The following is a 16,825-nucleotide window of genomic DNA, read 5'->3' as shown; positions in this document are numbered from 1 at the left end:
TCGATGGATTATAAATGGTCCCGCATAGCGTCTTGACACATCTGATGTGCAACGATAATTACCGTGTGAATTGGGGGCCAGCGTGGTCGTCAGGCGCCAGGGTGGACCCCGTCACTCTTATTAATGCCTGGCTCTTTAGGGCGTTGTCAGTGGGAGTGGGGCGGCGATTATTCAGCGCAAACTTACACTCATGACGTGCAGGGTTGTTAATGTTTGAAGGAGTCATTGTGTCCCTGGATCCCCCACTCTTCATCTCCTTTGGCTCCTCCCTTCTCGCACACACACACACACACACACACACACACACACACACACACACACACACACACACACACACACACACACACACACACCACAGCGACACAGTCACAGTGACGGATAAGCCCCCCCCCCTCCCCCCTCCCTCTGGTTGTCACGACGATAACTCCATCCATCGACTTTGACCAACGTGGGCTAAAGTTCAGGTTGTCGTGGCGACAACTCCATCCATCAACTTTGACCAACATGTGTGTGTTACTGTTTATGTGTGTTTTCGTGTGTGTGTGTGTGCGTGCGTGCTCATGCGTCTGCGTTTGTGTGCTCCTCAGGCACGCTCAACCAGGGCCGGTGGGGCCAGCGGTTCCCGTCCTGCCTCAGTGCCAGGCAGTCCCCGGTGGACATCGACGAGACCTTCACCCAGGTGCGGCTGCAGTACCAGGGCCTGCAGCTGGAGGGATGGGGGCACCCCACCAGCGACTCCACCACCGTTCACAACGACGGGAAGACCGGTATGGAGCTGTAGACGACGACGACGTCGAAGACAATGACAATAACGACAACGACAATGACAACGACAAAATCGACGACAAGAATGACAACAACAAGAACAACTCAAACAACAACAACAACTGCGAAAAGATATACGACAAGAACGACAACGACAAGAATGACTCAACAGCAAAGACAACAACAAAAAAGACAACGATCAAAAAGAAAACAACAATAACGACAATAACGACAATAACGACAGCAACGCCGTCAACGTCGTTGTTGTCGTTATGAGAGTCGTTGTTGTTGATAAGAGATTCGTGTTGTGTGGTCACATGCTTCAAAGTATTTGGGGTGAGCTAGAGAAGGGGTTGGGGCTGTTTGACTCCCAGGTGGAAGGCCCTGGGTCCGAAGCCCAGTGTGTGAACCTGTTGGCCTGCTTCAGAGAGAGGCTTGAACCCTACTAGCTTATTAATGAAGAAGACGCTTAAGGGTTAAAAGCATCCATTAAAGAACAACAACAACAACAAAGAAAGGATTTTGGATAAAAGCGTTCTAGATAATCCAATCATACATTATTCCTGCGTTCATTTTGTGCGCGTCGGTTGACCTCCTTAGGGAAAGCAGCCCGCTTCATTATAGATAGATTATAGAAATCCTCTCCCATGAGTCCAGCCGCTCCCAGTCATGTAGCATTACCTCCCGGCGTAGCGTCGTGTAAAACGCTACGGTCCACCGTGCATGTCGTCATCCAGCAGGATCTTGTGTGCGTACGGTATACAGTGGCAGCCATTGTTTCTGCTGCATTATTCAGTGGTAGTTATCTCTTCCAGTCCTCTCTTGTTAAAGGATCCTTTTCGTTTCACTTTATATCTGTAGCCATAAAGAAGTAATAATGATAACAATACATTTGATTTATGTAGCGCTTTTCTAAATACTCAAAGAATCTTCACAGAGGGAACACAAAATAGAAAATAATAAGAAGAAAGTACATTTGTAAAAAGATAAAAAAAGAAGGATTGGGAGAGAAGTGAAGGAGGTTATGTGGTTATGTTTTGTTAAAAAGGTGGGTTTTTGGGGGCTTTTTAAATGAAGGGAGTGGGTTAGCCTGTCCGATGTGGTCGGGGATGGGTTTCAAACTGAGCAGGCCCTGTCTCTCCATGTGATTGGAATAGAAAGGGACTAGAAAGTACACTTAACGCGTAGGTCAAGCTGAGGAGCGGTCACTCCCTCGCCAAACGTGTCTGACTCGTTCACAACACTGCCGTGACACGTAGGGAGACACCAGGCCATGCCCCCCTGCTGACAGGAAACAGCCTTTTCATCGGCGTCACCGAGGACTGGACCGGGGCTTTAACCTCTCCCACACATGAGGAGACACATCAATCAGAGAGAGGGGGGAGGGGGGGAGGGAGGGAGGGAGGGAGGGAGGCTAGAGGGGAGAGGCCGGGGTGTTCACGATGGACACGACAGTTGAGGAGGAGGAGAGGAGAGAGAGAGGTCAGAGACTGAGGGGGAGAGTGGGGGAGAGATTGGGGGAGGGTCAGAGGGCAAGAGAGAGTGAGAGATGGGAAGAGGTTGGAGAGGGTGTTGAGGAGAGCCTGACAAAGGGGAGAGTTGGGGAGGAAACGAGGAGATTCCCTCCTGCCTCTCTCTCGATCTCTCTCTGTGTGCAATTCTCACAAGATAATTAGAGAGTGGTAGGTGGAAAACAGAAAGAGAGAGGTTCATATAGATGCAACCGGCTCTTGGTTGGCTCCAGGGTATCCCCTAGATATTGGGGATCGAACTCTGTGCCTTTCGCTCTGAGTTTTCCCGCCCAAGACTAGACTAGACTCTCCTTGCCAAGTAGAATCTCGGGTGCGCTGCAGCTCAACAGTAAACACTTTGAGTTGTGTTGGCAGTGAGAGAGACAACACTGTCGACAATGCACAATGGGAGGTCGAACAGAAGAGAGCAGTGTTTGTACTGGGAAGCTCCCCAACACTGGGAGACTGTGGTGCTGCAGGCAACTGTTGTTTTTAAAGCTGTATGATAAGTTGAAGCAGGGAAGAAGGCACGTGAGCGACCCTTCTTCTGTCTCTCAGCAACGCTCAACGCAGCTCTGCTTGAGTCTTGAGGTTTCTGGTCGTTTGGATGGCACTAGGAGGTGTTGGGGTTGAAAATGAAATCACGTCGAGAAATGAATCTTCAAGCGACTCACTAGGGTTTTTGTAGTTCTTTTGTAGATTTTTTTTAAAAATGTTTATTGGACAAATCTTAAAATAATTCAAAATTGTAAACATTTTAAATTCTTCAAATGTTCCCTAAAGAAACGTTGAAACAGTTTCTTTTCACTACCAATATTTTCACCATGACCAATTTTTCACTATTAATGACAAAGACGTTGACGATGATGATGATGATGATGATGATGATGATGATGATGATGATGATGTTGGTGACCATGTTTGCGTGTGTTCTTCCAGTGACGCTTGGCGTGGACGGGGAGTTCTACGTGAGTGGAGGGGGTCTGACGGGCCGGTTCCGTGTCGGTTCGATCTCCTTCCACTGGGGGCGCTGTAACGCCAGCTCGGAGGGCTCTGAACACAGCCTGAACGGAATGAAGTACCCCCTGGAGGTTAGTACGTCTGTCCGTCTGTCCGTCTGTCTGTCTGTCTGTCTGTCTGTCTGTCTGTCTGTCTGTCTGTCTGTCTGTCTCTCCGTCTGTCTGTCTGTCTCTCCGTCTGTCTGTCTGTCTCTCCGTCTGTCTCTCCGTCTGTCTGTCTCTCCGTCTGTCTGTCTCTCTGTCTGTCTGTCTGTCTGTCTGTCTGTCTGTCTGTCTGTCTGTCTGTCTGTCTGTCTGTCTGTCTCTCTCTGGCTTTCTTTCATTCTCTCTCGCTCTTTCTTGCTCTGTCTGTCTCTCTGTCTGTCTCTCTGTCTGCCTATCTGTCTGTCTCTGCTGCTTTAAAAGATTCCTTCTTAAGTACGAAAGTAAATGAAAATGTCAAGCACTTTAATAACGTTTCAAATAAATGTTATATGGTGCCTCTCTAGAGGTAAAGCAGTGGCTTTTATTAAGATATATATGTGACACCATATTATAGTTCCATTAGAAAAAACATATTCCAGAGTGCGTTTTGTCGTAGTTATTGAGTCAGTATAAACGTGGAAAAAGGTGTCAGCGATCCCACTTTGTGATCTTTGTGTGAACAAACACAGTCAGCCTCGGTGTGTGTGTGTGTCCTGGCTGTCTAGATGCAGATCTACTGCTACGACCCGGAGCAGTACGAGAGCCTGGACCACGCAGTGAGGGAGGGGGGGGGGGTCGCCGCCCTGGCCGTCCTCTTCGAGGTACGCCCGTATCATACAGAAACACCACACATCGATTATTGTTTACAATTCAATGGATTCCTTCTTTGTCCCTGTGGATGCAACACCATATAACACTGTTATTCATTAGCTTATCGATTAGCTTTCTTTTACCTTAGCTCATTTTATCTCAATGACACTGGTTGTTACGAGCCAACCTGAATCACTGGGTTCCATCCCATCATATCATTTCCAAACTGATTTAGGTCACTAGCGTCGAGCTCAATTATTTATCACCAGTCTACGTGCCGGTGTCATGTCAAAATAAAAGCCCCCTCTCCAGTAGGACTGCAGTGGTAGTCACAGTCGGAACCTGTTGAGATCCATTTCTCTGTCATCTACAGACCACCCTGGAAGACAACGAGAGCCTTCGTCCAGTCATAGACGCCGTCAACGCCGTCAGCCGGTTTGGTGAGTTCAAGAGGAATCAGCGACATATAAACTTGTATATTTTTTTTTAGAATTGAATCGCAAAGACCCTAAATGATCATGTCAATGAGGTTAACCATTTTTAATGAGACATTTTGAGTTAATTGAGTTCATTCATCAATTCATCCATAAAATTTGTAAAATATTAATGAATCGATGAAATGTTGGAGGAAATAGAAAACAGCAGACAAATATTGAAAATGTTATGCTTTTCTGTTGAGCAACTAAATAAATAAATAAAGAATACATCTAAAATGCCTTAAAGGTCAAAGCGACTCACAAGAGGTTTAATAATTAGAGAGAGAAAGACAAAGAGAACAGGCAGTTTAATAGAAAGTCTCAATTCATCTAAGCCCAGCCTGCAGATAGAGTAACTCCTTCTCCCCTATTCCTCTGCTTGATTCAGGTAAGAGGGCTACGGTGGACCCCTTCACCCTGAGAGACCTTCTCCCCACCAACACGGACAAGTACTACATCTACAACGGCTCGCTCACCTGGCCGCCCTGCTCGGAGACCGTGGAGTGGATCGTGTTCAAACACCCCGCCGCCATCTCTGAGACGCAGGTCTGTTCATCCGACGCCCACCGAGATAGAGGGAGGGAAAGAGCCCCCCCATGCTATTTCCCACCCCCCTGGAAGCCATCTTTATGGGCGGGAAATCCAATTTGGCTCATGGTCGTTCATTTGGCGCGTTTAGAGCCGGCTTCTGGGGAGTACTCAGAACAGAATATAAATTATGAATATTAAAAACCTGCCCAAAGGCTGTTAGCACTACGTACTCAATCTCTTGTTTTGTTCGTGTTGTTAGCGCACGGTCGATTAAAGGAATCACAACATTATTCTGTGTGAAGTTCAACTGGAACGATGCTAATTCTCGCTAGCATCCTTGCATTATAGGTATCAGCCCTTACATTATCATGGTGGTCTATGATTGAGGACACATCCTTACATTATCATGCTGGTCTATGAGGACACATCCTTACATTATCATGGTGGTCTATGATTGAGGACACATCCTTACATTATCATGGTAGTTTATGAGGACAAATCCTTACATTACCATGGTGGTCTATGATTGAGGACACATCCTTACATTATCATGGTGGTCTATGAGGACACATCCTTACAATATCATGGTGGTCTATGAGGACACATCCTTACATTATCATGGTGGTCTATGAGGACACATCCTTACATTATCATGGTGGTCTTTGAGGACGCATCCTTATCATGGTGGTGTAAGAGGGCACACCCTTACATTATCGTGGTGGTCTGTGAGGACTATTCTTACATTATCATGGTGGTCTATGAGGACACATCATTATCATGGTGGTCTATGAGGACACATCCTTACATTATCATGGTGGTCTTTGAGGACACATCATTATCATGGTGGTGTATGAGGACAAATCCTTACATTACCATGGTGGTCTATGATTGAGGACACATCCTTACATTATCATGGTGGTCTTTGAGGACACATCATTATCATGGTGGTGTATGAGGACACACCCTTACATAATCGCGGTGTTGTATATGCAGACATGGTCTTGTGTTATAGTAGAGGTCTATGGAGAAGGGCCTTCATTACCGTGGTGGTATATGGAGAGAAGGCTGACGTTATAATGAGTTATTTTATTCGTAAGCTATTTCAGGTTGAAATACCAGCTTCAAAAGAGTAGTAAACATTGATCCCCTGGGGTTATTCAACACATGCTGCAGACACGTGCACACACACACACACACAAGTACACATGCACGTGTTCGCACACACATACACGCGCATATGCACTCACACACATAAACACTGACACAGTAGTCAGCATTGATCCCTGGGGTTTATCGAACATACTCCGCACACACACAGACACGCACATGCACAATCAAACACATACCCACACACACACAAACATGCACGTCCACAAACACATGCACGTCCACAAACACACGGTACTAAGCATTGATCCCTGGGGTTTATCGAACATATGCTGCACACACATGCCCACTCTCACACACACACACAAACACCACGCACGCGCCTACGCACTTAAATACACGCACACACACAGTAGTAAGCATTGATCCCTGGAGTTTATCGAACACATGCTTCGCACACACACACACACACACACACACACACACACACACACACACACACACACACACACACACACACACACACACACACACACACACACACACACACACACACACACACACACTTAATTAAGGTTTTTAATTACGATATGTTGTCTGTGGACTGTTGTCTCTTGAGAAGTTACATTCAGTGAGCCAGAGGGTCTGTAAATAATGTATTATAATGAGGAATGCATGAGGCCAAGTGTGTGTGTGTTTGTGTGTGTGTATGTGTTTGTGTGTCCGCGTGTGCGAAACCGTTCATGACAGTATCAGGGTAAGTGTGGGTCTGCTGTCTTTGATTGCCAACGTATATTTGGCAATATTCTCTCTCTCTCTCTCCCTCTCTATCCCTCTCCCGCTCTCCCTCTCTCCCTCTCTCCCTCTCTCCTCCCTCCTCCATCTCCTTTACACCTCTAAATTGTAATTTGCTCTCTGCTGTATAAATCTCTGAGCATGGCTGCACCATACTGTGCGTGTGAGTTTGTGTGTGTGTGTGTGCGTGTTCCATTTCACATTCTCTGTCTACAGCAGAGGAACTGTTTGCCCTCAGTCTATTCTTTATCCTAATGTGCATTTATTTGCAGCTTTCCGCCTCTGTCCCTCCTCTCTTCCGTTTGCTGTGAGATCATTTATTTAACCCGAGGCTTTTATCAAAACCTCTAAGTGAAAGATTTATCGTGTTCTGTCTCGTATTGTGCTCTTTGTGTGCATGTATCCTCTCAGTCTCCTTGGCTGTCTGTCCTTCTGATTGTCAGACAGACAGACCCACCATGTCCTGCTTTGGGGCCATTTTCTCTCCAGCTCTTTGTCTATCTTTCTTGCATTATTTTAATCATCATAATTTAATCTCGCTCTCGCTGTCTGTCGCTCTCTCCAATCTCATTGTCTCGCTATCAGTTAATGCGATCTCTCTCTCTCTCTCTGTCTCTCTCTCTCTCTCTCTCTCTCTCTCTCTCTCTCTCTCTCTCTCTCTCTCTCTCTCTCTCTCTCTCTCTCTTGTGCTCTTGCTCTCTCTCTCATCCATTCTTATTGACTCTCTATAATTTGGTGTGATCTCTCTTTCTCTGTCACTCTATTAGTTGGGGAGATCTCTCTCTCTCTCTCTCTCTCTCTTTCTTTCTTTCTTTCTTTCTTTCTTTCTTTCTTTCTTTCTTTCTTTCTATCAGTTGGTGATTGACACACAGATCATTGTCACTGCCTCTCTGGTCTAATTTTCCCTTCCCTGAATCGTAATTTCACTTTCCCTCTCTCTCCCTCTCTACCATGGTCTCTCTCCCTCTCTACCATGGTCTCTCTCCCTCTAAACCATGGTCTCTCTCCTTCTAAACCAGGGTCTCTCTCCCTCTCTACCATGGTCTCTCTCTCTCTAAACCAGGGTCTCTCTCCCTCTCTACCATGGTCTCTCTCCTTCTAAACCAGGGTCTCTCTCCCTCTCTACCATGGTCTCTCTCCCTCTAAACCATGGTCTCTCTCCTTCTAAACCATGGTCTCTCTCCTTCTAAACCATGGTCTCTCTCCTTCTAAACCATGGTCTCTCTCCTTCTAAACCATGGTCTCTCTCCCTCTCTACCATGGTCTCTCTCCCTCTAAACCATGGTCTCTCTCCTTCTAAACCATGGTCTCTCTCCCTCTCTACCATGGTCTCTCTCCCTCTAAACCATGGTCTCTCTCCCTCTAAACCATGGTCTCTCTCCTTCTAAACCAGGGTCTCTCTCTCTCTGCACCATGGTCTCTCTCTCACCCTGCGCCGTGTTCCCTCCCCCAGCTGGAGGTGTTCTGCGAGGTGATGACCATGGAGCAGGCGGGCTACGTCATGCTGACCGACTACCTCCAGAACAACTTCCGGGTGCAGCAGCAGCAGTTCATGGGCCAGGTGTTCTCGTCCTACACCGGGGTGGAGGAGGTCCAGACGCCCAGTAGGTCTTTCTCCTACTCAGTCTCCTCCACACACCTTACTTTAGGTCACCTTCTCCTCCTCCTCCTCCTCCTCTTCCTCCTCATCAAACCTCACCTTAGGTCCTTCTCCAGATCACATGACGTTGTCGTTACATGATAGGGTGCGGTTACAGTGTAACCACACGGGTAAGAACTGTGTTGTAGGTAACATAACGACCAGTGACAGCATGTGCTTAACGTGGAGTAACGTTATGGAGCAACGTGCTCCTGCACAGTGGGGTTGGGGTCAGGGGTTATGGTAAGTATTGGATGCTAAGTTGGCGTTGATGCTAAACTAGAGTGTCTATGGTAACAATAGGTCCATACTTGATCAGGGGTTATGGTTGAGAGGTAAAAAGAGGTGGATACTCGATTAGGGGTTATGGTTATGATGTAAAAAGAGGTGGATACTTGGAGGATTAGGTCAAAAAGACAGATTAGGGTTATTTCATATGACATGCTGTTACCGGTGGTGACGTTGCTTTTTACATGTGTGCTTACTCTGTAACAAGGACACTGTAATGTAAAGTGTTACCTTACCTTTCATATTACGTTATTCAAAGTAGTATAGTACTCAAAGTAGTATAGTAAAGTATACTAGTACATAGACATCATTCATTAGTGTGTTAGTCTGTCTGCCTGTCTGCCTGTCTGCCTGTCTGTCTGTCTGTCTGTCTGTCTGTCTGTCTGTCTGTCTGTCTGTCTGTCTGTCTGTCTGTGTAAGCGTCTTATTTCCTCAGGATTGTCCATTGCATTATGCTTGAATGCCGACACAAGCGTTTCATTAAATAAAAACCAAACAGCCTTTTCAGACCCAATCCATCTTTCCTAGAGTGTATGTTGTCATTCCAGGAAAGGTCTACCAATCGTTAAATTGCTTTCCCTCACACTACAGACCCTCCTAAATCCCTGCACTGTTTCCCGGGAATAAGCTGCAAAATTAATTTCCATAACCCCGCCCCCCCCCTACCCCTCCCCCTCCCCCGCTTTTATCATGACACACTTTTCATTTTTCTTTCATATACATATTTCTTCCCCCCCTTACCAACGTTATCCTTGCTGCTGGAAGGTCACTGAGCCCATGTGGATCTGAAGCCCTGATCTGGAATTCTCTCTGTTTTTTAAGCAGAGGAACCTCTGGAACTTTGTAGTTTGGGATTCCGCTCCGGGCATTCATACTTAATCAGGATTTTTTAATTTATTTTTTATTAAAAAGTACAAGTCGTCAGAAATTCCCCCCAGAAGGGGCACTAATGAAGCCCTGAGTGGGCACGTGAAGAGTGGGCATGTGAAGAGTGGGCAAGTGAACGCATGCATTTTGCACGTGCACGTCCACGATGTGCACATGATGTGCAAATGCAAAGACACGGTCAGGCACCTTGGTACTAATTCTAATGAAATGAAAGCCATCCGTCTGTGTGTGTGTGTGTGTGTGTGTGTGTGTGTGTGTGTGTGTGTGTGTGTGTGTGTGTGTGTGTGTGTGTGTGTGTGTGTTTCTCTCTCTCTGTTTCTCTCTCTCAGTCTCTCTTTCTAATACTACTTGTACCATGCATGTTAATGAAAAGGCTACCTTTCGTTTAAATGTAAATCGAGTCGAGTAAATGAAACACAGAGAGATTTTATTAATACAATTCACTCTCCATCCCTCTTTCTCTCTCTCTCTCCCTCTCGCTCTCGCTCTTGCTCTCTCTCTCTCTCTCTTTCTCTCTCTCTCTCTCGCCCTCTCCCTCCCTCCCTCCCTCCCTCTCTCTCTCTCACTCACTCTCACTCTCGGTCTCTCTCGGTCTCTCTCTCTCTCTCTCTCTCTCTCTCCCCCTTCCTCTCTCTCTCTCTCTCTCTCTCTCGCTATCGCTCTCTCTCTCTCTCTCTCCATCCCTCTTTCTCTCTCTCTCTCGCTCTCGCTCTCTCTCTCCCTCCCTTCCTCCCTCTCTCTCTCTCTCTCTCTCTCACTCTCACTCTCGGTGTCTCTCTCTCTCGGTCTCTCCCTCTCTCTCTCTCTCTCTCTCTCTCTCTCTCTCTCTCTCTCTCTCTCTCTCTCTCTCTCGCTATCGCTATCGCTCTCTCTCTCTCCATCCCTCTTTCTCTCTCGCTCTCGCTCTCTCTCTCCCTCCCTTCCTCCCTCTCTCTCTCTCTCACTCTCACTCTCGGTGTCTCTCTCTCTCGGTCTCTCGGTCTCTCGGTCTCTCTCTCTCTCTCTCTCTCTCTCTCTCTCTCTCTCTCTCTCTCTCTCTCTCTCTCTCTCTCTCTCTCTCTCTCGGTCTCTCTCTCTCGGTCTCTCTCGGTTTCGCTCTCGCTCTCTCTCGGTCTCGCTCTCGCCCTCTCTCTCCCCCTCTCTCCCTCTCTCTCCCCCCCCCCCCCCCCCCCTCCAGTGTGCAGCTCAGAGCCGGTCAACGTGCAGGCGGACCCCCAGAACGACACCACCATCGTGGTGACGTGGGAGCGGCCAAGGGCGGTGTACGACACCACCATCGACTGGTACACCGTCAGCTACCAGAGCCTGCAGGGGGGCCCCGCCGCGCCCCACCTCCAGTACCGCACCGACGGGGACCAGGACGTGGTACCTGCACCTTTCTGCCTCTTCCCAGACCCCGCCCCCTTATCGTTCTTCCTAATATGGTCATCACCTGTTGAGCTTCCTACGCCGGCCGGATAATGTGTTTGTACGGAGTGGATCGTCGATGCTAAACTAACGTTGATGCTGAATCAGTGTTGATGCTAAACTAGCGTTGATGCTAAACTAGCGTCGATGCTAAACTAGCGTTGATGCTGAATAAGCATTGATGCCAAACTAGCGTGGATGCTAAACTGCCGTTGATGCTAAACTACGTAGTGTCTACGTTATACTAGCGTTGGCGCTAAACTAGCAACGCTCAGAATCTCCGTTCTGTGCTCAAAGTTACAACCGTTTCAACTTTGAACCCATTTTGACGCTGACCTCTCACAAGCACGTCCAATCAGATCACAGGGTTTGTTTGACGTTCTAAAAGCAGCGGGAACCTGAAACATAAACACATCTCTGAGTTGAAGGGCTCATCGTGTGTTGACCGCCAAAATATATACCAACTATCCATAATCTGAGGCAAAATTATGAAATTCTAACTGTAAAGTTATATTTCAACAAAAGGGAGTTCGCTTCTACTTTTATATTAACATTTAGATTTAGGGCATTTAGCAGACGCTTATATCCAAAGTGACTTACAATAAGTACATTTGTCATAAGAAGTGAAACAATATATCGCTGTCAGTACAATAAAGATGTTCATAGAGCCAAGTGCAAGTACTAACAATCGCTATGCTAACCCATTCCCTGTGTACAGCAATGCTAGCAGCCACTGCAGATGTCACACAATTAAGTACTATGTAGATTAAGTGCGTACAATAAGTGCGTACATTAAGTGCCACTTTTACACTCGATCATGCGCCATTGACCGATCCTAACGTGTCCCGTGTGGTTCCTCTGTGTGTTTTGTCCCTCTCAGGCCGCCATCATCTCCAGCCTGCTGTCCAACAGCAGCTACGTGGTGCAGGTGGTGGCGGTCTGCACCAACCGGCTCACGGGACGGCCCAGCGACCTGATCATAGTGGACATGCCTCTGGAGGACCCCGGTACACAAACGCACGCATGCATGCACAGGGATGCACCACACACACGAGGGCACCCACGCCAGCACACACTTGAATGTATGAACAAGCACATACACAGGTGCACACCAGCACAGCTCACATACACACACATGCACCCCAGCACGCTTGCACAGACGCACACACACAGCACGCACGCACGCACGCACGCACGCACGCACGCACGCACGCACGCACGCACGCATGCACACACGCACGCACGCACACACACAAACAAATGAATTGGTGAAAATGTAAAAGCATCTCTCAAGTCCTTGGTCATAGCAACCAACAAAATCATAGCACTATAAAATCAGTTCAAACCCACACACACAAACACACACACACGGTCATTAAATGATACGTTAAACGAGGATACATTTTGAATCACAGGAGTCTTCCTTCCTGTGTTTTCTCCAGAGAGCGACTCTGGACCCGACAGCGGTTCGGAGGCCGACGACAACCTGCAGGTAGGACGACTGTTACTGTCGCCGAGCCGTCTGTTACTGAGCCATCTCCCCCCTGCATCCCCTGCATCCCCAGACGCGTTGCCCTTCAAACTGCACCGAGCAGTCGTCCCTCGGCTCCTTCCGATTAAAGGTCACTCGCTGATCGTCCAGCTCGGCCTTGTCATTCCGGCAATTAAATCGAGTCGATGGTACCGATCACCTACGCAGGCGATCAGAACACATTTACCAAGCTGCCGCTGCAGAGAAGCGAGGCGGGCTGTGTGCGGAGATGATTCTCTGGCAGCCCGACCCCCGGGTTACGGAGGAGTGAATCACACACGAGATTTAATTCTCTCCTCGTCGCTCCTGTCCTATTTTCAGCTGCGCGGTGATGGGGTGTTTAGAATACGCTTGGGGGAGCCGGGATGTGTATGGTTCACGTGATGCGTATGTTTGGTATTTTGCATCGAGGTCATATTTGGGTGTCCTTGTTTGCTTGTTGTCTTGGTAACCGCCACCCACATTCTAGAGTTGTTTTCCGATACCGATATCAGTTTCAGTAATTCCTCCGATACTGCCTCACATGCAGCGTCGGATATCGGCGATGACGCTCGCCGATGTGCGCCGATATGCGCCGATCTATGCGCCGATCCGCTACCGTCACATGACTGTCTAATTGCCCCGGGGGTCTCCCTGCAGGTCCTGTCCCAGTCCAAGTGGCAGACTAAGGCGGCGGAGCAGCCGAACAACGTGGACCTGTCCCCGGAGGAGGCCGAGAGCCCGGGGGAGGAGGTTCCCCCGGAGCAGACGGTGGTCTACCAGAACCACCCCACGGACCAACAGGACCGGGACCGGGACGGGTCCCAGGACCGGGACCCGAGCCGGAACCTCCCCGTCCCGCTGAGCACCCCCTCGGACCCCGAGGTTCTGGCGGAGAGCGAGCCGGACCCTCCGAAAACCACGCGGACCAAACCGGAGCAGACCGGATCCAAGCAGAAGGATGTGGCCGGTTCGGACAGGAAGTGGACGGACGAGAACCCGAGGACCCCCGTGCAGCGGCCGTACACAAGGCCAGCCGCCTCCGGGAACGGCGCCATCTGGGTCGGCATGGTGACGGAGCAGCCCGGCTTCCTGTTTCCCGCCTCGAAGACCACCCCGCCGCCGGCCCACCGGCGAATCACAGAAGAGGCTTCTCTCTCCATGGGGCCGGTACGCATCGCCATCTTGGAGCTGTTTCACCCTGTGTGTGTGTGTGTGTGTGTGTGTGTGTGTGTGTGTGTGTGTGTGTGTGTGTGTGTGTGTGTGTGTGTGTGTGTGTGTGTGTGTGTGTGTGTGTGTGTGTGTTGAATGTTTTGCGTCCAACTCAACTGGTAGGGCATGGCATCAACACTGCCGGGGTTGGAGGTATGAATCCCGTTGGGAGAACCAAGCAAGGATATCTGTGAAAGCATCCCCAACCTTGGCGGATATATAAAGCCCCCATCCCCTCCCTTATTTAGGACGGTTCCATGCTTCAAGAAACTTAATAGTGAGATTCTTACAGATTCACCCTTCTATGTAGAAGAAGGTAACACAATGGGGTTTGAGCCTATGGCCCACTGATGAAGGCCCTTGCATTTGCACATTATGAATGTTAGTAACTGGGTGTCCTTGGCAACCCCGTTGGTATCACTGTGAAGAATTGACAGCTTATCGCAAGAGATGTCGCCAAAGAGAACAAATCAAAAGTCCTAGATTGACAGTGAGAAGAAGAACCTTGGTGTGTGATTTCATCCAGGGTTCGAGTTTCCATTTCCTGCACTACCTTGATTTTTGTTATAATGGTCGACAAACTACAAATCACCTTTTTATCCTTCATTCCCTGACTCATTGTGCGTTTGCTGTGTGTGTTTGCTGTGTCCCGTTCATACAAACCGCAGGATGAGAGTGCGGCCGAACCGGCCACCAGGAATGACCTCCCGACCCCTGAGCCTGACCCCTACACCCCACCCCTGGAGGACTTCCAGGTCACAGACGTCTACTACGAGGACACTGACGACGACCTGCTCGCCGAGACCACCAGCCTGCCTGCTGTGGTCACTACTGGTCAGCCAGGTGACACATGATGACACCTTGTTACAAAACATAGCATCGCTGCTAACTACACTGGTTACCAAGCAATAGGCCTACTGCTCATGGCTGCCAAACTAAACTCTGGATAATTAGTTAGCGAACCAGTTACCCTAGCAATAGGCCTACTGCTCATGGCTACCCAGCTAAACTGCGGATAATTAGTTAGCAAACCGGTTGCCCTAGCAATAGACCTACTGCTCATGGCTACCTAGAAAAACCGCTATTGGCTACATAGCGATGCAGCACTGTTTTCATTTGGAGGGTTTTTTAATGAGGCAATGGTGAAGAGGATGTAAGAAATGTAGACAAGCATCAGAGCCCCGTCCTTATCCTCACCAACAGTGGTTTCTCCTCTCACTCCATTAATCTTGAATGTACCTTCAGTTCTCTGGATTTGCCTCCACAGACTTTTGCAGCATTTTGCAAAATAATGATATACTCTGGATAGGCAATTTCACCTCCTCGCTTCCATGTTCATGTACAACAAAGTGTTGGCTTCTCAGAACTCCTGTGTTTCCCAGTACACCCTCCAGCCCGATTGAGATGAGATACAAAGTCACGTTTCGAGGAAACAGGGGTTTGGAAGATCTCCTCCAAAGATGAATAAATGACCCAACGATCGTTTTACATGGAGCCCCCACTCATGTCCAATCAGATCGCGGCCATTAGGGGTCACATGATCCAGTCATGTATGGTAATTGGTTGATTGGTTGATGTCCCCACCCAAGGCCAGCTCTCTTAGTGGATGAACCAGAGTCAGCGCTCGGGGCTTTGGGTCGTGTTATGTAATCGCTGAGCTCTCTCCATCAGTGGGGAGGGAATGGTGATGATGATGATGATGATGATGATGATGATGATGATGGGTGTGGTGTCTGGTTAATGTGATGCTGAGGTGGTGCTTATGGCGTTGTTGAGTGACGTGAGTAATGGTCACAGTCTTTGATTTAGTTGACATTGATTGGCCAAGTGACGGATGGATTTGGTTAGTGGACCGTGATTGGCTGATAAGACGTTCATGCTGATGGATGGATGTGTTTGATTGGTCTCTTCACCGCAGTGTGTTTTCTTGCTGCAGTGTGATGGCGCCCCCTGTTGGTGGTGTTTATGTGTTCACCTCACCCGCCACACATTCTGCTCTCTGGAGACCAAGTCAACTGAGCATCAGTCGGACATCCACCGATTATTAATCCTCCTCTCTCTTTCTTTCTCTGTGTCTATATTACTCTCTTTCTCACTCTGTCTCTCCCTCGCTCTCTATCTCTCTCTCTCTCTCTCTCTCTCTCTCTCTCTCTCTCTCTCTCTCTCTCTCTCTCTCTCTCTCTCTCTCTCTCTCTCTCTGTCTCTCTCTCTCTCTCTCTCTCTCTCTCTCTCTCTCTCTCTCCCCCCCCCCCTCTCTCTCTCTATGCCTTTCTCTCTCTCGCTTTCCCCCTCGCTTTCTCTCTCGCTTTCCCCCTCTCTCTCTCTCTCGCTTTCCCCCTCTCTCTCTCTCTCTCTCTCTCCCTCTCTCCCTCTCCCCCCCTCTCTCTCTCTCTCTCTCTCTCCCTCTCCCCCCCCCCCCCCTCTCTCTCTCTCTCTCTCTCTCTCTCTCTCTCTCTCTCTCTCTCTCTCTCTCTCTCTCTCTCCAGAGGCCAGCAGTAACAGCAGCCATGAGTCCCGGGTGGGGGGGGTCCGGGTGCTGGAGCGGGAGCGGCGAACAGTCGTCCCCCTGGCGGTGGTTTCCTCCCTCACCATCCTCTGTCTGCTGGTGCTGGTGGGCATCCTCATCTACTGGAGGTAACACACACACACACAGCAGACGCCCACACACACACACACACACACACTCATAGAGCAGACGCACACACACACGCAGACGCACACACACACTCATAGAGCAGACGCACACACACACTCATAGAGCAAACCCACACACACACACACACACATACACACTCATAGAGCAGACGCATTCACACACACATGCAGACGCATACACATGCATGTGCACACAAACAAACACACACACGCAGACAGACACACACATGCAGACACACACACATGCA

At 48.8% G+C, this 16,825-nt stretch overlaps 1 protein-coding gene across 4 annotated transcripts in view; it reads left to right on the top strand.

Moving 5' to 3' along the window:
- The window catches only part of ptprz1b (protein tyrosine phosphatase receptor type Z1b), a 61,614-nt gene that overhangs the window by 31,568 nt on the left and 13,221 nt on the right, over positions 1-16,825 (top strand). For 3 of the 4 annotated variants that reach the window (XM_030355270.1, XM_030355268.1, XM_030355267.1), the window contains exons 3-14: positions 588-767; positions 3,216-3,367; positions 3,985-4,080; positions 4,443-4,509; positions 4,934-5,091; positions 8,432-8,582; positions 10,971-11,158; positions 12,081-12,207; positions 12,643-12,692; positions 13,371-13,880; positions 14,591-14,765; positions 16,409-16,556. In XM_030355270.1, coding sequence (XP_030211130.1) covers positions 588-767; positions 3,216-3,367; positions 3,985-4,080; positions 4,443-4,509; positions 4,934-5,091; positions 8,432-8,582; positions 10,971-11,158; positions 12,081-12,207; positions 12,643-12,692; positions 13,371-13,880; positions 14,591-14,765; positions 16,409-16,556 — 2,002 coding nt within the window. The remainder of the gene's footprint in view (positions 1-587; positions 768-3,215; positions 3,368-3,984; positions 4,081-4,442; positions 4,510-4,933; positions 5,092-8,431; positions 8,583-10,970; positions 11,159-12,080; positions 12,208-12,642; positions 12,693-13,370; positions 13,881-14,590; positions 14,766-16,408; positions 16,557-16,825) is intronic. The other variant, XM_030355269.1, reaches the window with a different exon arrangement.

The sequence above is a fragment of the Gadus morhua genome, chromosome 4, assembly GCF_902167405.1.
Source record: "Gadus morhua chromosome 4, gadMor3.0, whole genome shotgun sequence".
In the NCBI taxonomy this organism is placed as follows: domain Eukaryota; kingdom Metazoa; phylum Chordata; class Actinopteri; order Gadiformes; family Gadidae; genus Gadus; species Gadus morhua.
Note: the sequence above shows the minus strand (reverse complement) of the source record. Positions and strands in the feature narration are given on the sequence as shown.